The sequence below is a fragment of the Heptranchias perlo genome, chromosome 1 (genome assembly GCF_035084215.1).
Source record: "Heptranchias perlo isolate sHepPer1 chromosome 1, sHepPer1.hap1, whole genome shotgun sequence".
In the NCBI taxonomy this organism is placed as follows: domain Eukaryota; kingdom Metazoa; phylum Chordata; class Chondrichthyes; order Hexanchiformes; family Hexanchidae; genus Heptranchias; species Heptranchias perlo.
In genome coordinates, this window is record NC_090325.1 from 50,610,715 (window position 1) to 50,631,832 (window position 21,118).

Below are 21,118 nucleotides of genomic sequence, written 5' to 3' on the forward strand. Positions count from 1 at the left end.
AGACGCATCGCAGAGGGCACTACCCTCGCCACAGGATCCACAGACCGAGGCGCAGCTCCCCGGACCTCTCCGAGCAGCAGTGCACACGGAGGCGCAGATTCGCTCGACGTGTAGTCGTGGAGATCTGCACGCTCTTTCATGCCGAGCTGCTCCTGGCTGTCCCCAGCACCAGCTGCTTACCTGTCGCTGTCAAAGTCACCACTGCCCTCCACAACTTCTCCTCCGCATCCTTCCAGGGTGCAGCCGGCTACACCGCCGATGTCTCTCAGTCGTCTGCGCGGAAGAGCCCTGCAAATACACCTGCACCTACTCTGCAGTAACACGATGGGTGGCATCAGTGGTGGGTCCTCATAGTGATACCCAGGAGCGGGCATTATTGGACACAACGGACAGGATTCGCGGAGACATGGCAGTGGTGGTGTCAATATAATGTGTGCTGTTTGTTGCTCTGAAATTCAATATAGGTAACACCCAGGACAAACCGTCAGACACCCTTGTGCACCCCCTTCATGCTCACGACACGTTTGCCTTACGCTGCCTACTGCACATATGCGATGCATGCCCTGTGGCTGCAGCACAGGTGGTGGCAGGTTGAGTGAGGCTGGCCGTGAGGGAGATGCACGAGAGGGTGAGTATGGGCTGGAGCAATGAGATTGTATGAGGATTGGGTTGTGTGTTAGTGGCAGGATGAGTACTGGCGAGGTGAGTAGGTGGAGGTAAGATGAGGATGGGGTTTGAGTGGGTATGAAGGGTGATGTGACAGAGTAGTGTTGGCGGTGCCGAAGGAGATGTGGGGTGGGGGCAGTGTTGTAGCAGACGGAGTGTAGGGGAAAGACTTCGTGTTCTCACTGTGGCTGACCTACTGCGGTCATTGCAGCGGCTCCTGCACTGTATGCAGGTGGGCCATATGTTGGTGGCGCAGGTGACCCCCTCTGCCACCTCGAGCCAGGCCTTCTTGGTGGCAGAGGCAGGCCGCTTCCTCCCGCCCGCCGGGGGGAAGATCTGTGTCCTCCCCCTCCTCCTCACCCCATCTGATGATACCTGGGGTGAGGCATCATTAAACTGGGAGCAGCCTTCCCCCTGGGCTGCTCCATGCTGTAATTTGTTCCATTGGTTGCAGCATCTGTCAGTGGAGGACTGCCCCTTTAACTAGAGAGCCTCCAGCTGACAGATCGTACTGCGCATGCGCAGCCCGCCCGACGCGCAGACCAGCAGCGTGGACCCCGGAGGAGCAGGTAATTGATTCCTATTAGTGCGTTGCCTGCTACGATCGCGCGGGCAACACACTAATTTCGCCGAGCGTGTTGACCACGCTCCCGGAGGACCACCCGCTGGGAACCCGCAGGCCTGCTAAATTCGAGCCCAAAGTAATTGGTAGAAGGATTAGAGGGGAGCTGAGGAAAAATGTTTTCACCCAGAGGGTGGTGGGTGTCTGGAACTCATTGCCTGGAAGGGTGGTAGAGGCAGAAACACTCATCACATTTAAAAGATGTTTGGATGTGCACTTGAAATGTCACAACCTACAAGACTACGGACCAAGAGCTGGAAAATAGGATTAGGCTGGATGGCTCTTTTTCGGCCGGCACAGACACAATGGGCCGAATGGCCTCCTTCTGTGCCGTACATTTCTATGATTCTATGACTGCACATCCACAAAAAGAACAGAACTTGTACTAGAGCACTTCGGTGGATCTGGAAAAATCAGGGCTCTTATGGTTTTTTTTATGTTTTGGCACTGTAATTATTAAACTATGCCAGGAAATAATCTATTAAGATACATGTACAAATTTGATATTTGCCGGTTAGGAAGAATATGCCCTGGAAGAAAGGGAAATGGTGGTGATACAATCAGTGATATTCAATAACTTGTAGCATAAACCAGGTTCTGTATAATTCCTTATTTTTGACCGTGTATCCGATTTATGAGGATTAAATCTGCCAAATTCAATAACAGCATTTATGTAGCGCCTTTAATGTAGAAATTCCCAAGTAGTCCACAGAAGCAAAAACAGTCGTAGAAGAATTAGAGAGATGATTGAAGACATGGTCAAAAAGGTACGTTTTGTGGAAGCTTCTGAACTTGGGAAGAGAGAAGATTTAAGATAGATGAGTTTAGGGATGAAAGCTATTAAGTGTATGGCCGGGAGAGCTGAAAGCTCTGCCCTCAATGTGGAACTGAGGGAGGGGAAGGGCTGCAAAGGAGAGTCAACGAAGGTTGATAAGGACAGGAGTAATAGGGGAGCAGGATTTACTGTGGAATAGGATGCAGGTGGCAGAGTTTTGGGTGGGTTGAAGTTTATGTAGGGTGGAGCATGGAAGACTGAGGTGATGAAGGTGTCAATGGTATTTCAGTGGCAGTAGTGACGAGCTAAGGGAAGATATGTGCCATGTTGTAGAAGTAGAAATAGGCAATTTTGGTGATGGATAGGATATGGATTTTGAAATTCAGCTTAGGGTCTAGCAGGGTGTTGAGATTATGCACCATTGTGGGGGTTCAGCCTGCACAGGTAGCCGGGGAAGAGACAAAGTTGATGTCTAGGGTGGAGTGGTTTTGGCTGGATCTGAACAAGAAGCCCAGCCTTGCTCCCACCTGCTTGCCTACTATAAAGTACAAGTAAACTGTAAACTAACTCCTTCCTCCATTCCTATCTGCACCATATCAGCCTCAACCCCTTCCTCCATTCCTGTCTGCCCCATATCAGCCTCAATCCCTTCCTCCATTCCTGTCTGCCCCATATCAGCCTCAACCCCTTCCTCCATTCCTGTCTGCCCCATATCAGCCTCAACCCCTTCCTCCATTCCTGTCTGCCCCATATCAGCCTCAACCCCTTCCTCCATTCCTGTCTGCCCCATATCAGCCTCAATCCCTTCCCCTCCACCTGCTTGATGTCCACTTCAAATCACTTCCTGTCCACTCCCTATCATCCTCAAATCCTTTCTCTGCCTGTTCCAACCTCTTGTCTTGCTCTTACTCTGATAGAGAGAGGAGTATCCTGACATCTTGAACAACAGTGTAAGACAAGGACCACCGCTGTCCCCATCTCTTATTAAAAATAGGAATCATTGGAAGTGGCAGTTATGAGGAAAGGAATGGCAGGAGTGGCTATTAATGTCAGCTTTAATATTATTCAGTTACAATGACTAACTTATTGTGTAGGTTTTCATTTCACTAAGGAAAATTACTACAAGTACTGAAGCAGCAACCTAATATAATATAATTAAATTTAGTGAGTCATCACCTATGAACATGAATCATTTCCTCTTACAGTGTGTGCCAGGCTTTCATTTACTGATCTGTTTCCTAGCACAGAGTATCAAAGTGTGACATATAGGTAGGTCCCTATCTTGACAGTCTCTCCAGTACACAAGTTGTTCATTTTATTGATTATCATTCCTGCACATAACATTCTTTTAAGCACAATGAAAACTTGATAAGAGCATCTAACCTGCAGTGGATGAAATACGGTGAGGTCTTATCCCGCCCTCACCTGCCCAGGATAACGCGGATCTAATGTCAGATATGATCGTATCCATCTTGTCCCATTTGACCACAGCATTTATAGATTGGCTATTCAATGAGATACACACACTTTCTAGCAAGGTCCATGGATTCTGGTCTGGATTGGGAAGCCTCCCAAACCCAGAGGCATTGGATGCCTTCAGGAGAGAAAATTGACATGGGGAGGGGGAGAGTGGAACTTCTCTCATCATGCTACTTGACATGAAGACTTACCAGACTTAGTAAACGTAGTTCATGTGTTCAGAAAGGTGTATTGTAAAGTTTCTCCAAGCTGCTAGATACGCAGCTCACGCTGAAGCAAAGATGCAGTTCCACAGTGCAGCTGAATGAAACACTGTCCCAAGATAAATAACCAGACATTAGATGAGAATATCAGGCACTAACCCTTTCTATCTTGACCCAGTTAAGCCGGTCTGGAATTTCCATTGTTTTCAATGGCATGCTAGAAATGTCAGTACCGTTGAATCCTAATTAATACCCAATGACTTGGCCAACAGACTGTACAATCGAATCAGTGGAAGCTGCTTACAAAAAGGGAACCAATTTATACCTCAGCCCATTTAATCAGTCCACAGCTGCCAAATCTGAAGATTTCCCTTATGCACTATGAATAGTGAAATAATAAATCTATTTATATAGAATGTATTTACAATTTTGCCACAAATAAGCACAGAGGAAATCATCCCCTACTATCATTGCAATGCACCCACAGCATGTGTGGAGTGGGAAGCTTACAACACTCACTTAAAGAAAGTAAGGTTAAAAGTGAACTTTATACCAGTGGTAGGAGCTATTTCTTGGAAGTCATGCCACTTACATTGATGTCAACCTGATGAAGCTTACGTGATGTTGGACCATGCCAGGCTGGGGCTCCCCTTTCTTGCAAGAGGGGAGCATTGGGCGGTCCAGGTTTGGCCCTCAGGGGAAACACCAAGCCAAAAACAAAACATACAACTCTTAGCAGTGGATCACTCGGCTCGTGCGTCGATGAAGAATGCAGCTAGCTGCGAGAATTAATATGAATTGCAGGACACATTGATCATCAACATTTTGAATGCACTTTGCGGCGCCGGGTTCCTCCCTATGCAGTTTTATTTTATATTTCTGACACCAGCACACCAGAAATCTGATTCTGACATTAGCACCTAAAGTGCGGAATTAAGATAGAATATCAAATGCGAATTTTTATGAGAGGTTGGAGTGTGAAAAATGATGAACTTATACAAAACCAATAACAATCACAGTGATAAACAATAAAAGCACTAATAATTGGGGAATGTTTTGGCCCAGAATCACAAAATAAATGGATAGGAGATTGGGAAGCGGTTTTGTATGTGGAGTTCAAAGCTTGGATCAGCTATGGATTATTCTGGAGACAGTGGTACTTATTGGGTTAATATAGCCCAGTGCCCTCCATCCCAGCAGCAAATTTACAGCTTTGTAGTTTCTTCAGAGTCAAATGTAATACCAGTTTACAGATTTAAACAGGTTGTACTATGACCTTTTCTTATTACATGTTATTGATAGGTGTAAATAGTGCTTATATATGACTATATATATATATGTTCCTCCCTCAACCAGCATGACAGAAAATAGATTAACTTGTCATTCATCTCATTGCTATTTGTGAGATCTTGCTGCTGTGTTTGCTTAAATGACAGCTGCAGCATTTCAGAGTAACTCCTTGCATGAAGCACTTTAACATTTTTCTAAGATATGATGAGACAATACATAAATGTAAGTCTTTCTTTATTGTTGCACAAAGTGATTATCTCAATAATACAGCCCCACTTCTGGTCTCAATATCTTCCTTCACCAGATGTGACATTTCCATTGGGACTGTGAAAAAATGTTTAATGTAAATGTTTGCTCTTCCCACACTAACCCCTAGATATAATGCTATCAGTAATGCCAAATATACCCATTCTTATGTATTCCAGAAGAGAGAAAAATGTCATTGAAATATTTTGCTCATTAGCTTGTTAAGTAGCGCAATCACTGAGTGTCTCAGGGTGCCTCCCTACATAAGGATGGTTTTAGCAATCACACCATGCCTTTATTACACGTGTCATTGGGAGAGTGTCAGAATACATTGGAATGCCAGTGTACTGTGTCATGGGCATAGGAAGGGCATTCAAGTCTGTGATTTCTGACACTGAGTTCCTCAGGCATTTCACTGGGTGGGGGGGGGGGGGGAATTGCCAAACAGAGGCCTGCAGGTATTTTCCTGTGGGAGGGGGAAATTAAAAATTGATCACCCTAAGCTACCCTTGTATACCTCCAAGTGACCGGCTTATAGTTATGATGGCAAAAGGAACTAAAACAATTGGCCTCAGCATTCCTGGGGAAGGAGGGGGAATTCAGCGAGGGTTCCCGTTGCTGATCATTATCCAGTAACCCCTGCCTAGCCAGTCTTCTATGCTCCACCCTGCGCAAACTCCAACATAACCAGGACTCTGCTGCCCTCATCATGGCCCCAATATTAGCGGGGAGGCGGGATGGCAGCGGGGGTGGGGGGGGGGGGCGATTGGGCGCGTGGCAAATCCGCATGAACCAAACTTACCGTTTCCAACGCAATCGCACATTGATTGATGATGATTAACATCCTCTCCGGGTTTTGCGCTCGGCAGCCAGCCTGATTGACAGACTGGCTGCCATCAGGAGCTGCAACGCGGGGTGGGGGGGGGGCCGAGAAAGAGAGAGAGTGAGACATCATCTGGCGCTGGAACAGAAGACCGGGATGGGGGGGGGGAGTATGGAAGATCGGGGGTGGAGAGGGGAAGATTGGGGGGACATCGGGGGGGTGAGGAGGGGGACATCGGAGCAGGAGACATCGGACATCTGAGCAGGTTTCAAAGGTAGGTTTATTTAGTGTTTTCACTTCCTTGCATGGTTTTTTATTTAATTTATTTAGTTTCTTTTTCCCTGATCCGGCCCTTCACACCTGGTTTCACCAGACGTGAATCAGAAGCGGTGGGCAAGCCGCCCAGATAAGTTAAAAATCTTTCTAATCCCTTCATCTGCCACAGGTAAAGTGCCTTAAGTACCTCAATGAGGTACATTTGGCTCTTTAACTGTTATCCCGCTGGCTTTAAATGCTGGGTTGGAGCCGGCTTCTGAACACGAACGGGATTTCCGCGATTTTTGGAGCTCCCCCCGCCCCTGCAATTGCCACCTAAAATCACCCCCCATATATCTGCCCACCCATCAGCCCAGTTCTCACTGACCTTCACTGGCTCCCTATCCTCCAACGCATTGATTTTAAAACATCCATCCACATTTACAAATCTCTCTATAGCTCATTTGACCCTAACTCTACAAGGGAGTATAGTAGTGAGTGGTTATGGTATTGGCTCTTATCTCTTACCAGATATGAAATTGAATTCAACAAATCTGGTAATTTGTGGTTGAGCACCAGCATACCCTTTGGACTGGCCTAGTAAGCCACTTTGTTGTAAATAATAAAGCAATAGCAGGAAGGCAGCCCACCATCAACTTCTTAGGGCAACTAGGGATAAACAACTTGCATTTATGTATTGTCTTTAATGTAGAAAAAATTCCCAAAGCACTTCACAGAGGTGCATTAAAAATAAAGTGGTTTTGACAGTGTTGTCCCTATTCTGAGAACAATAACCTTCCTCTGCTTGCACTCTGTGCTCTTCTGTGTCCTCCCCCCTTTGCCATCATAGTTCTGCACTCTTCTATCCTTCTTGCTTCAACTTCATAAGTCTCCTCAAAATCTACCTTTTTGATCATGTATTTGTCTAACTTCCCCCTATGGCTCTGTACTATCAAACTGCTTGTCTGACATTCAGTTTTGGATGAGTCACAATTTAAACATTGGGAAAACTGAAGCTGTTGTCTTTGGCCCCGCCCCAACCTTTGCACTCTCACCACTGACTCCAACCCCCATCGTGGTCACTGTCTTTGGCTGTTTGCAACATCAACATCCTTTTAGACCCTAAGTAAAGCTTCTGACCTCATAGCCTCTCTTCATATTTTCACCTATGTTACAACCATTCCTCTGACTTCAGCCTCTTATATATCTCTCTTTCACCCCACCACTGGCAGCTATGCTGCCTAGGTCCCATGTTCTGTAATTCCCTTTATAATCATATCTGCCTCTCTACCTTCTTTAAGATCCTTGTTAAGACCCACTTCTTTGACCAGGCTTTTGGTCACCATCCTAATATTTCTTTCTTTAGCTCAGGATCCTTTTCCTTATACCTCTGTGAGGCACCTTGGGACATTTTTCTATATTAAAGGAACTATATAAATGCAAGTTGTTTTTGTTTAACAACATTTCAGATTATTGGTGAATCTCATATTAAGTGTATCATGCTTGGGAGGAACAGGTGACTTTGGACCTATGATTCCCAAAGCTCTTCACCACTGGTGGGTTTTGCTCACCTCATGTCTGGGTGTGTTGTAGTCTAATTGGTATTCTCTTGGAATTTCATTGAACACTTATTTACCAAAAACTGTGAAAGTGCAGTCTAGTGTCACGGTCTTTGTATTTTCTATGTTGATTCTTCCTTTTCTCCCACCTCTCAGAGAAATGCTAAATCATGCTGAAGTACAGCTCCACATTCACCATTTGCCTTCTGCCATCTCACCACTTTCTTCATTGTGAGCCTAGACAGTGCTGTTGGCTGGACTAGCTGAGGTTATCACAGCCAAGCCTGATCAATGTCCACATGCACAAACATTTAAGCAGGAGTCCCTGAATAATGCTCAGCAACAGGATTTTTTTCTATGCCTCCTAGCCTGGAGCAGAGGCAAAGATCAGCTAACACCACAGACCAGAAATCCAACTTGAGACATTCCTGTATTGCTCATAACTGCACTGCACAATTTACTGTGGGAAGTGAAGTTAGCATGTCAATTCTCAATGTATCAAGAAGTAAGGTAAACTGAGAAGTACAAAATCATTTAAACCCATTTCTGGAATTTCTCAATTTTGAGGGTTTTTTTCTGATCCTAAACAGAGTAAATGAGGAGAAACTGTTTCTACTGGCAGGACGGTTAGTAACCAGAGGACACGCATTTAAAATAATTGGCAAAAGAACCAGAGGGGAGAAGTGCAGATTTTTTTTAAAAGTGGAGAATTGTTATGATCTGGAATGCACTGCCTGAAAGAGTGATGGAAGCAGGTTCAAAAGTAACTTTCAAAAGGGAATTGGATAAATACTTGAGAAAAATTTGCAGGGTTATGGGGAAAGAGCAGGGGAGTGGGACTAATTGGATAGCTCTTTCACCATGGGCTGAATGGCCCCCTTCTGTGCGGTAAGATTCTACGAACCCATCTTCCAAATAACATTTAAGTACTCCCTCACTGATGCGTACTTAACATCATAAAATAGTGGAAACTAAAAAAAAACCCCGATTTTGTTGAATTTTAGTAAGGGAAAGCACATTTCCTTTAATTATTGTTCAAATCCTGGAACTCCCTTCCTAACAGCACTGTGGGAGAACCATCACCACACGGACTGCAGCGGTTCAAGAAGGCGGCTCACCACCACCTTCTCAAGGGCAATTAGGGATGGGCAATAAATGCTGGCCTTGCCAGCGACGCCCACATCCCATGAACGAATAAAAAAGAACTTTGGTGTTGTAACGTGGTTTGCACACCTCCTCGGATGACCTCATTTCGAGTGATTCCTGCTTCCACTTCCTTCTTTTCATCGGGATACTGGAAGGAGGCACACATCCAGCAGTCGGATCCGAGTGCACAGTCAGTCCCTCCCCTCCCCTCCTCTCAGAAGGCTGCCTGTTTAAGAGCACGCAGGAATTTCCGGCTGTTCACGCCCTTGCTGGTGGAGCAGAGAGTGGTTGCTGATTTTGTTACCTGCCAGCCGAGCTCCCAGGAGGTGCGCACCCTTCGGATCTGCATAGTCGCCAAAGGCTGAGTCGTGGGCCTCGTTTTTGTTTTCTTTGTTTGTATCGAGTTTCTCTTCCGACCCTTTCCGAAGAAGGGGGAGAAAAAAAAAGAATCATGTCTGGTACCAACTCAGCGACGATTGATACAGTGAAGAGAAAAATCCAGTTCCTGCAACAACAGGCAGATGAAGCAGAGGAAAGGGCTGAGCTACTACAGAGGGAACTCGATAACGAGCGGCAGGCGAGAGAAAGAGTGAGGAATATATTCTCTTAGATGTTGCCGTGTCCGGGAGCGTTTGCTGCAGGCTGCAATCTGCTCGGTTGCACGTTTGCAGTTTATTGTCTCTGATCGCGGTTGCATTTTAAGCAAATCCGATGCTCCGTTTGCTTCAAGTCCCGCTTCCCCTTCCCTCAAAAGTTGCTTTAATTTAAAGGGTCTGTTGTTTCATTGCAGTGAAACGAAAGGTTGAATGTGGGTCTGACTATTGTTCATTCAAAATGGTGGAGGCTGGGTGTTGGCCAAGGGTTTGACGAGTCAATGAAAGTTGGGATCAGGATTTGCAACCTCGGGTTCTGGTCACTTCACCCATTTTCCGAACCCGTTTTTTTCCCCTCCAGTGGTGAGGAGGAGGTTAAAACGGATAATTCGGTTTTGTTAAAAAACCGGTTTTCCTGATGGGGGGGGGGGAAATAAATGGGCTAAATAGTAGCAAACGGTGACGGGACGTGACTGGACTTGGTGATGAGGAGGGATCGTTATTTATAAACACCGCATAGTGTTTTTTTTGTGTATTTTTTTTAAATAAAACTCTTCGGGTCAGGTTTTTGTTTAGAGGCGGTGTTGGTCTGTGCTGAATTTTTTCCCCGGATTCCGCAAAGTTGCAGTCAAGAGCAACGTAGGTCCCTTGGCTGCTCAGTCACTGCCGCAGAGCAGTCATGTTGGAGGAAGCAATCAGGAGAGGAATTACCTGTCGGTCACCGGGACCGACCACTCTCCTCCTCTTACCCCCCTCACCCTGAGATGAAAATCACGTTGTGCTGCCCTCAGTGTCTGTTTAATGGGCGGGGTGCGGGCTTGACTTGCTGGAGAGAACATTCCTGCGTTTTTCATGCGACGAGTTACTTACTGGGTGGTGGCCACACCAACATTTTTTGTTGGAGCGCTAATGTTTTTTGCAGGCAATTCAGTTGGTGTTGTGGGATAGACTTTATAATAATCGCCCTCCCAAGACTGCATGGGTACTTATAGCTCTGTAAATATTTCTTTAAAACAACATTGTTAATAGTAACGATCTGTCTTCACTGGAACCCACTGAAGATCTACAGCGCAATCTCTTTTGGCAGGTATTCTTAACCTGACCAACAGAGTGGTGATGCTCCCTGAAGTGTTGCCTTGTGATCACCGTCGGTGCATATCCACTGTTTTAATATGAGAGAAAGTGTTATTCCAGACCCAAAGTGTGCAGTTTACCAGATTGAGACAGGCTGGAAGGTGGCTGGACTAGTTGTTGAGAGAGACATTAGCTGTATGAATATCTTTCTGCCATGCCTGCTCTACCGATGCACTCAAGCTTGACTGTTGGATGCATTAAGAGAGTTCCACAGAGGGGAACTGATTTTACCCCTGGTTGTCTACAGCTAGCAGCTTATCATTGCAAGATTCCAAAATCTCACTGGCACCTCCACCTCATAATTTGAGCCACCTCTCGAATGCTATTCTTCACATATAGGGGCTTCTTGTACTAATTATTGTTCCAAGGTGCCTTTTTCTTCATTTTTTACTTTGTGCAACAGTGCCCAATAGAAAGCTCTGTATTCTGGGTTTCTTGCTGGTATCACTCCTAGGCAGGAGAATGTTGCACAGTGCTGTGGAATGCAGAGAGTACTTGAGCAACTTTACTGTTGCACTTGCTGTGTGCCTGTTTTCAGCAAGTGTGAGTCAGTATGTTCAATGCCACAGGTTGCAGCCCATTTCACCATTTGGAACTGGTTGCTCCACAACTTTTGCCTCTATTTCTTGGCAGTTATGTTCATTTTTCATTTCCCAGCGCTTAGGCCAGAGGAGCTCCTGGGCTTGGCTAAATCAGCCAATCACTAGTCAAGGATGAGTTGGATTCTGTGTTTCAAGCATTGGTTTATGACCAGTTGGGTAACCTTGGCGTACTGGCAGTAGATGTCCAGGAAGTGTTCTGCAACCGGTGGGCACTGAATGGGGTTGAATGCTTCCTTGAAGTTGATCTGACAATAGTTTGAACAGATCATCTGTCCTTTATTAGTGGTGTTTGGGGTGGGTGAGTGCAGCTGCAGATGTCGGTGATGGCACTCTGCTTTACACAATTCCACTAATTACAAATCTGAACAAAATAGGATGAAGCCCTTCCTGCATAATCAGCATGTAATTAGTAAGTTTTTAAATGAAAGTTAACTGGTTTTGCTTTTTTCTTCCAACTTTTCCACTTCTTTCCTGAATGCATCAACTCCTTGATAGTTCTATAGGATCCATTCAGTGCCCTGCCCACAATGTCAATCTTCATGAGCTATGATGGTGAATGTTGACAGGTTGCTGCTTAGCCTGATGATGTCTTTGCCTGATCTTTGCACATGTATGCCTGAGCAGGGGTTGTTGGATAGTAAGAGCCCTGGTTGACTTCATTCCCTTCCAAAACCTAGTAGTGCTGAGGCCAGTTGTGCCCGCCTTCTGAGATCATCTAATTTACGCATCCTGGGATTGATACTGGATCTCTTTGCACTTTATGACCCAGCTATTTATGTAAATTCAGTTTATCGAGTGAACCTGGTCTTGCTTTTCAAGTTTTTATTTTTCTCCTCTTGTCCTGAAGACATTGGTTCACACTGTGGTAAAGTTCTGGTGGTCAGGTTTGAACATAACTGTTGGCAGGTTATTCGACTGTGGGAGACATGACAACTAAGCCCTGTTTAGTCATCTCTGGACATTCATGCAGGAGTTGTTGTAAGTCAATTAAGAGCAGGAACCTTATTTGCTTTTCTTCCTTTCTTACCACCCCCTCCTCCATCTTCCTTAGTTAGGGAACACTGAGGCCAATTATAATGTCCCTACTGCTGCCCAGGCTGATATAATCTAACTCAGCATAAACTTAGGAATGATCCCGACCCTCCCTGATCAGTGCCATGTTAGTTGATCTCAGTTGGAAGGGTTTGACTGGCCTCCTTGTCCCTGAGTTAGAAGTTTGGGAGAGGGGGGGGGGAAAGGAAAGAAGAGAGAAGTAGAATCAGCCAGAGTTCCTGATCACTGTCTAGTAACCTGCATTGGAAACTACGTATATGTGGGTGAAAACAGGATTAGGCTTGACTATGATGCTCTCTGTAGTCAAATAGTTCATCAGTGTTCAATCTTATAGATCACAGATGCTGAATGAAGTGAGGTACCAGATGGGGTGCAACCATGCCCCTACAAGAGTCACTGTCTTAAGGAGAATTGGAGATGCAATTGAGAGGGGGAATGGGAGAGAATATCTGCAGATGAACAATCTATAGTCAGGAGTGGGAATTCTGTGATGTGAACAGGGTATTCATGGGTTTGAGTAAATGGCCTCAGTAAAAATGTTCACATGTCACTGGATGATGATGCATCTGAATTGAACACCAAGATAGTCTGATGCATTTTGTTTTAGATCATGTGCTTACACTGTAAGTAACATTTGCACCAGGCAATGACCATCTCCAACAAGAGTGTCTCACCACTTCCCCTTGACATTTGATGCAATTACCATTGTCGAATCCCCCACCATCAACATCCTGGGGGTCACCATTGACCAGAAACTTAACTGGACCAGCCACATAAATACTGTGGCTACAAGAGCAGGTTAGAGGCTGGGTATTCTGTGGCAAGTGACTCACCTCCTGACTCCCCAAAGCCTTTCCACCATCTACAAGGCACAAGTCAGGAGTGTGATGGAATACTCTCCACTTGCCTGGATGAGTGCAGCTCCAAAAGCACTTGAAGCATCCATCCACCAAATAAACATTCACGTCCTTCACCAGCACACCGTGGCTGCAGTGTGTACCATCTACTGGATGCACTGCAGCAACTTGCCACGGCTTCTTCGACAGCACCTCCCAAACCCGCGACCTCTACCACCTAGAAGGACAAGGACAAGGGCAGCAGGCGCATGGGAACAACACCACCTGCATGTTCCCTTCCAAGTCACACACCATCCTGACTTGGAAATATATCGCCGTTCCTTCATCGTTGCTGGGTCAAAATCCTGGAACTCCCTTCCTAACAGCACTGTGGGAGAACCTTCACCACATGGACTGCAGCGGTTCAGGAACGCGGCTCACCACCACCTTCTCAAGGGCAATTAGGGATGGGCAATAAATGCTGGCCTTGCCAGCGACACCCACTTCCTATGAACAAATATAATAAAAATTGTTTGGCCCAAGTTTATATTGTCAATCGCAATGATCTTGTAACCTGGCAACAAGCAATTTAAGTAGTGATTTATTGATTGGCTACTGTTCATGTGTCTGATGTTTAAAAGTTAGCACCTGGAAAATTGTGTCTTGCACCAATATCTGAAATCATTGTCTACTGAAATTGCAGCTTAAGCAATTTCTAAAAGCTCTTTGAGGCCGAAGACTTTGTTTACTCCCTTACCTATCTACTGGTGTTTTTTTATTAGGCAGTTTTATGGAAAAATTCAGTTCTTTCAGATTTTATTGGTGGTGGGAAGTAGTAACTTGTAGATATTTGCATTCTAGTCTTTTGTTTTTCTTAATCTACCTTCAGTACTGCAGTACAAAGTAAGCACAGTTATAATATGATATACCCTGTTCTAGTGATGGTTGTATGTTTTAAATACACAGAATGATGGATTCAGACTCCCAAATTTGAAAACTTAACTTGTGTGGCCTACTGAACTGTCTTTAAAAATCAGACCTGTGGTAGCAGTTTATGTCATGTCTGCTGTGGAAGTTACCCCCAGAGTACTTTGCTGGTGGCTCAGTTGTAGCTGAGCCAACCAGACCAGGATCCCCTGTTATACTGATCAGCTGGTTTTAGCCTGCAGAGGAGCTGAAATTGCCTTCCACCCTCAAGGTAAATGACCTCTATCAGTTGAGGACCAGATTAAGCTTGGCTATAATGCCTCCTATGATTGAGCAGCCTGCTGACATTGTTAGGCTTGCAGTGTAAGTATGGATGAAGTACTAGATGGGGGCTAGCACCCATGTAGTTATGGTCAGGAAAGAAGGAAGAAGGGGGAGAAACTTATTGGAGAGGGAAATAAAGAAATTGGCTGTTTATGTTTTAGGGCAATTTTTACAGCATCTGAAACAACATGTTTCATGAGTATTTCTAGCTGTTGTATCTTCCCTGGTGGCTGGAAGGTCAGGACAGGCCAGCAAACTGGGCTAGTCAGTCTGTTGGCTGTCAGAAAACAATCTTGCCTCTAGCAATAATTCCAGTTCTGTTGATGCTGACTCTGTAGGTACCCATGGAAACTATATCTTTTTTGGTGGAGCACACAGCTGCAGCAGGAGCAGGATAGCATTGTTTATGCTATCATAGTGGCACCAGTGTCCAGTCTGCTTTTGGCAGCAGTGCAAAAGTAGATGGGCTAAAAGTTGTAGCTGTTTTCTAACAGAATTTTAATCAGCAACTAGAGGCCAGTGAACAGAGCAGTTTGCATCTGCTTTGAGTATGGGTGCATAGGTCTCCTTTCCCTGATTCGGGAGCAATGTCGGTGATTGTGTAATAGTGGCTCCTCACACAGCTCTCCATATTAGTTCAGTAACTGCAGCTTGTCTTTTGTCTTATTTTCCACTGTCCTTGAGAAGCTGGAGCACTTCCTTGTGTATTTAAATATCCAAAAAAAGAAAAGTATCGTTATTTGGTACTTCCCAGAGTCTTCTCAACCAACTAATGGATTTGTCGACTTTTTATTTCAGTGCGATCTTGCCATGTGTGGTATATTGTAATGACCTGCCCTTCATTTTGAAGATGCAATTAATATTGATGAGTTGGAGACTGGGTGTCCAGGTCCTGAACACAGTGGGAGCTACTTGAGGTGGAGTGGAGAAAAAAGCAGAATTTTAGAGTACCTACATATGGGACAGAATTGCAATGACAAACTCCAGCCTATCCACATCTGGGCAAGTCCATCTGTTGAGCAGTTCAACAGGGGTGGGGGCATGTTCAATTCACTTGACCTTGCAGACACTATACAACAAATTCTCTGTATTGTGAAAATGAACGACTGCCAAGCGTAATGAACTTGTGGACTTGTTACGTCATGATATCCTGCCCTTCCTTGCTGACATGCTTTCCTGCAGATCAGCCCAGGTTCACTCGTTTATGCTGTTCAAATACGATTGAACCAGTTCCCGAGTGGTCTCTGAACATAGCTGGATTGACTGGTCTCCAAAATAAAGTGGCAAAGCAGTTTGATTGGAAGAGTCAAATACAACAATAAAATTACATTTGAACTTTCAAAGTAAAACTTAGGCTTTCGCTGAGTTGCATGCCCAATGACCTAATGGATGGCTGTTATTCAGTTGGATGCTGCATATAGAAACCAAGTATTCCACATTCTGTCATCAGTTAATATGTTGCTTGGGACTGCAGTGGTCAGTTCGTGTAAATAAAGCATACAATAATGCTCTTCTGGATGTTTATAGTATCAGGTTACTTTTCTTGCCAAAATTAAACCTGGAATCCTTCATGGACCCTCAGCTTTGCATTGATGATTCGTCCAAGAGGTGGATTTGTTCATTAGAATTGGTTGATATGGTGATGGGCGCCCCCAACCATGGTATTGTGATTCTGCATGGCCCAAGAGAGGCGTTTGAAAGTGTTTAGTGCAAGTACAAAGGTTGTCCCAGTTGTTTATTCATATCAGTAACTGAGGGTTCCAATGGCCGTTTACTTTAACTTGGATACAGTTCTCCCAGAAAATGCTGAGAAGTGGTGAAGGATGCAACCAGTCTTCCTTATCTCTTCACTAACAGCACATGGAGCTTGTGGCATGTGTCCAAACAGTTCTTGTTCATGTTTCAGAATTCCTGGATGTGCAAAATCAAGGACCAAGCTGTGAGGTGGTATTGTAAGGGTTCGAGGGGAGGAGGAGGTGGGTGGTGGAGTGGAGAAATGTAGTTGCAGGAAGGAAAGGCTTTGTCTTAACACTCAGTACCCTGAAGGGAGAGTCAGTCTCGTGGAGGACAAGTCTCTTTGGCAAAGTGCATTACACAAGGATTAAATAGTTGGAGTAAGCCTGGTATGCGATATTGGACTTGGATATCTATGACATCACGGGGGTTGGAATATTGCATGGATTTCTACCTTGCTGAAGGCAGATATAGCATGTGTAGCTGATGAGGAAACTCTGAGGCTTGGAAAGTGTTACCTGGTGGCCAAGTATGTGAACGTGTGCATACATATCAAGGGTTTTGATTCCTGCTCTGGGTTGTTGAGATTCAACCAATTCCTAACCTCCAACAGTTGTCCATGCTGATGGAACTCCCTGGTACCTGCTGTCTACAGAGAGAGGGCTAATTTATAGAGTTCTTTGAGGAAGTAACGGGCAGGGTGGATAAAGGGGAACCAATGGATGCAGTATATTTGGATTTCCAAAAGGCATTCGATATGGTGCCACATAAAAGATTACTGCACAAGATAAGAGCTCATGGTGTTGGGGGTAATATACTGGCATGGATAGAGGATTGGCTAACTACAAAAAACAAAGAGTCAGGATAAAAGGGTCATTTTCAAAATGTCAATCTGTAACTAGCGGGGTGCTGCAGGGATCAGTGCTGGGGCCTCAACTATTTACAATATATGTCATGACTTGGATGAAGGAACAGAGTGTCTTGTGGCCAAATTTGCTGATGATACAAAGATAGGTGGAAAAGCAAGTTGCGATGAGGACACAAAGTGTCTGCAAAGGGATATTGACAGGTTAAGTGAATGGGCAAAAATTTGGCAGATGGAATATAATGTGGGAAAATGTGAAGTCATCCACTTTGGGAAGAAAAACAAAAAAGCTAAATATTATTTGAATGGAGAAATACTACAAAATGCTGCAGTACAGAGGGATCTGGGTGTCCTCGTACATGAAACACACAGTCAACATACAGGTGCAGCAGGTAATCCGGAAGGCAAACGGAATATTGGCCTTTATTTCTAAGGGGATGGAGTATAAAAGCAGGGAAGTCATGCTACAACTGTACAGGATGCTGGTGAGACCACACCTGGAGTACTGCGTACAGTTCTGGTGCCCTTATTTAGGGAAGGATATACTTGCATTGAAGGCAGTTCAGAGAAGGTTCACTAGGTTGATTCCGGGTATGGAAGGGTTGTCTTATGAGGAAAGTTTGAACAGGTTGGGTCTATACTCATTGGAGTTTAGAAGAATGAGTTGAGATCTTATTGAAACATACAAGATTCCAAGGGGACTCGATAGGGTAGATGCTGAGAGGATGTTACCCCTCATAGGGGAATCTAAAACTAGGGGACATAGTCTCAGAATAAGGGGTCGCCCGTTTAAGACTGAAATGAGGATGAATTTCTTCTCCCAGAGGGTCGTGAATCTTTGGAATTCTTTACCCCAAAAAACTGGAGGCTGAGTCATTGAATACATTCAAGGCTGAGTTAGACAAATTTTTGATCAGCAAGGGAGTCAAAGGATATGGGGAAAGTGGAGTTGAGGTAAAAATCAGATCAGCCATGATCTCATTAAATAGCGGAGCAGGCTCGAGGGGCCGAACAGTCTACTCCTGCTCCTATCTCTTATGGTGTCTTATGGCTCAAACTGTTATCTTATTTTAATGGTTACAATATCTACTTGGAAGAGGGCAGAGCGTGCCGAAAGGGTCTATTTTGGTTATAGTTGGTTTGAAGGCAACCTGTGTGATGATAGGCGATTGGATGTGAGTCAGTTGTTTGTGGCAGACTTCCTAATCAGACACCTGAATTAGGCAGATTTGTAGTATTCCAGCATGTTGTTTTGATAGACCAGTCAATGTGGGCTGGGATTCTTCCCACTCTGCTTCAGATAAACCTGCAAGCCAATGCCCTAACTGGAAAGGTGGTCATATCTGGACAAGGAGTATAATGTTCACGTGCTGTTTTAGCTGGCTTAAATCTGATCAAACCCCTGGGTGCATGTGGGATTTCACAGCCGTGGCTTTTTCTTGCACCTAACTTACCCAAGACCAGAAAATGTAGGGTTAGGTGCAGGAGAATGCCAAGGCGGAGGGAGATGGTGGGAGAGGTGATGGTGGCGAGGGATAGAGAAACTCTGCTGAATATGCATTTTTGAGGTTTGGTTTGGAGAGTCTTCAGTATGGCAATATGTTTTAGCACATGCTCGATGTCCAGCTGACCAAAAATCCTTTCTTGGGCTGTAGGGATTGATTGATCTTTCTGTTTGTTTTGTATTTATTGTATAACTCGCAGTGGAGAGCCAAAAGACTGCCAGAGAACACCGGTGCTCAAAGATTGCTGCATAGCTTTTAGTTTGAGCATTCTCTGTTTGAATTGAAGGGATGATCCTTAATTAATGGTCTAGTTGAAACTGTGAACCATCTAAAATGGAACTCTAGATTTCCCTCTCTCCTGCAAAGTCTATTTTTCATATGTTGTAAAACAAGAACATTGCTAAATGAGATATCAAAATGCCCAGAACTTCAGAATACCAGACGCAGTGCGACAGGATCTTGCTTCAGTTAACGTTGAGGTGCGTTGTGTATTCCACTTCATCGGTCAAGTTGTGACAGTTACAATATTTATTGCACTAACTGGTTACTATCAGCTGCACCACTACAACATTTGACAAAGATACTGCACTTGCCAGCTCATTCAAAGTTGATTCAGAGTATCAATATCCAAATGTTTAATATATATGAATCGTTTTAGTAAAAATTGGTTTGTGGGTTATGCACTTACATTGCTGATCACTGCCTTTTGAATGTTTTGATTTTAAAATGTGTACCCTTCTGAAGTGTCACCTAATCTTAGTTATAACTATGTATCTATATCCCTATTGTAGACTGTTGCCATTTATTATGTTCAGTGTTTTAAAATTACTGGCCCATTCAGTAGTCTGAAACTGAAAAGGTGCTAGAGTATTTTTGTTCCAGGTTCATTGAAACACATCCATAATCATGTCATACTCATTCTCTACTCTGTAATATGCTCACATGTGCAGATCAGAATCAGTTGGTTTAGGGAAATGTAGATTGAATTCTGTCACTTTAATGTAATATTGGTGTGCCCGTATATTGCCACAAAGATTAAGATGTAAATCTGTCTATTTTGCTTGCAGGAAAGTACATATATAGATATATAAACACTATAAAATCCTATATCTCTTTGGTTTGTTGCTTTATGGTTATCCATAACAAACCTACTTTATTCTGGAGTTGGAAATCTACAGACTATCCAAGTTATTTGCCATACAATGGGTACAAATAAAAGATTTGTGAGGAATGGTTTCCAAATGTGTTTCACAAGACTCAAAAACCTTGCCAAAGGAGGCAATTCTGAGGTCCGTTTGAGTCCCTGTCCTTTTGATTTGTTTGGGTCTTGAGTTCCTGACACGTGTTTTATGCTACATTATAGTACAAAACACTTATTTTTTTGAAAAAAACCTTGGCTCTTACTTGCCACTAAACAAAGTGATTTTGCAAAATCCGGCTTAAAAGAAACCCAGCTTTTTGGTGTGTATCCAGTTGCTGGCAACAGAAAAAGCAGCTTTTGACTTGACTCTTGCCCTGCAATGCTCAGTGTGGTCTGCAGTATAATGCAAAAGTGAATTCAGCAGCAGTCAAAATATATAGCTGCCACTCCCTTCTATTCCTAATCCTGCTGTAATTAATATTTTGGGGGGAACACTTCTATATAGTTATACAACCTGGTTAAGTAGCACAATTTAAAATATTACGATTGGTGCAGGTTCACTTTTAATTCTATTCCCTCCTCTCCTGAAAGTATTGATCACTATTCAGTGAAAAGTGCTTGTATGGATGTTTAATTAAGGCAGAATCAGGCTTAACTGCTGTTCCTACTCACTTTCCCCCCACACCCCCACCAGCACCACAATTAAACAGCATGCTAAAACAATAACTTCTTGCTTGGGTACATTCCCCGCAGTTGCCCTTCAGTACCTCATCCAAATTATTTTTATTCATATGTAAGCCTTGATATTGTCAGTAGACTATTCAACTGCATGAGGAAGGACGAATTGCTAGTAAGCCTGCTTATTGTCCTCGCCTGACTTTCATTGAGATCCTGGATAGCTGTTATGTCTTTTTTGTTTTTCTCCCCTGCTGCATACAGTCTAGGGTACTGAGACCAATGACAGCAACATGGCTGCTGCCCTAGCTGACATAATACAATTGGGGATGAAAACTGGCCTGTATAGCTCAGCTACTCACTGGATAAATTTACTGAGTGATTTGAGGGGTGGGGGGAGATGGGATGCTCAGCCCATATTTTTAACAAATCAAATATGCAAGTCATGATTGTGCTGGGGATTTACTGCCTTGTGATTGATTTGATAATTTTGCATGAAAATCACTGTTCATTGCACATTAAAAGGCTTGTCCTGTGCAAACTAAACGTTGATAACCGCAAGCAGGGTGTGTGTGCACAGGCCAAATAGAATTATTGACTTCTTGGGCAGGTACAAACAAAAGGTCAGTACATCATTTGCACTCTCCTGTACCTCCTGTCTGGCT

The 21,118-nt window shown here is 44.2% G+C and overlaps 1 protein-coding gene and 1 non-coding gene across 5 annotated transcripts in view; both read left to right on the forward strand.

Annotated features, from left to right (window-relative positions):
- Positions 1-21,118, forward strand: part of LOC137322000 (tropomyosin alpha-4 chain-like) — a 93,241-nt gene that overhangs the window by 27,787 nt on the left and 44,336 nt on the right. For 2 of the 4 annotated variants that reach the window (XM_067985012.1, XM_067985002.1), the window contains exon 1: positions 9,195-9,653. The exons of the other annotated variants lie outside the window; for them this stretch is intronic. In XM_067985012.1, coding sequence (XP_067841113.1) covers positions 9,516-9,653 — 138 coding nt within the window. In that variant the 5' untranslated portion in view covers positions 9,195-9,515. Of the gene's footprint in view, positions 1-9,194; positions 9,654-21,118 lie in introns of those variants that run through there. 4 annotated transcript variants of the gene reach the window in all.
- LOC137331299 (5.8S ribosomal RNA) lies at positions 4,473-4,626 on the forward strand. The gene has a single exon (XR_010965421.1). It is a non-coding gene; the product is annotated as a 5.8S ribosomal RNA (ribosomal RNA).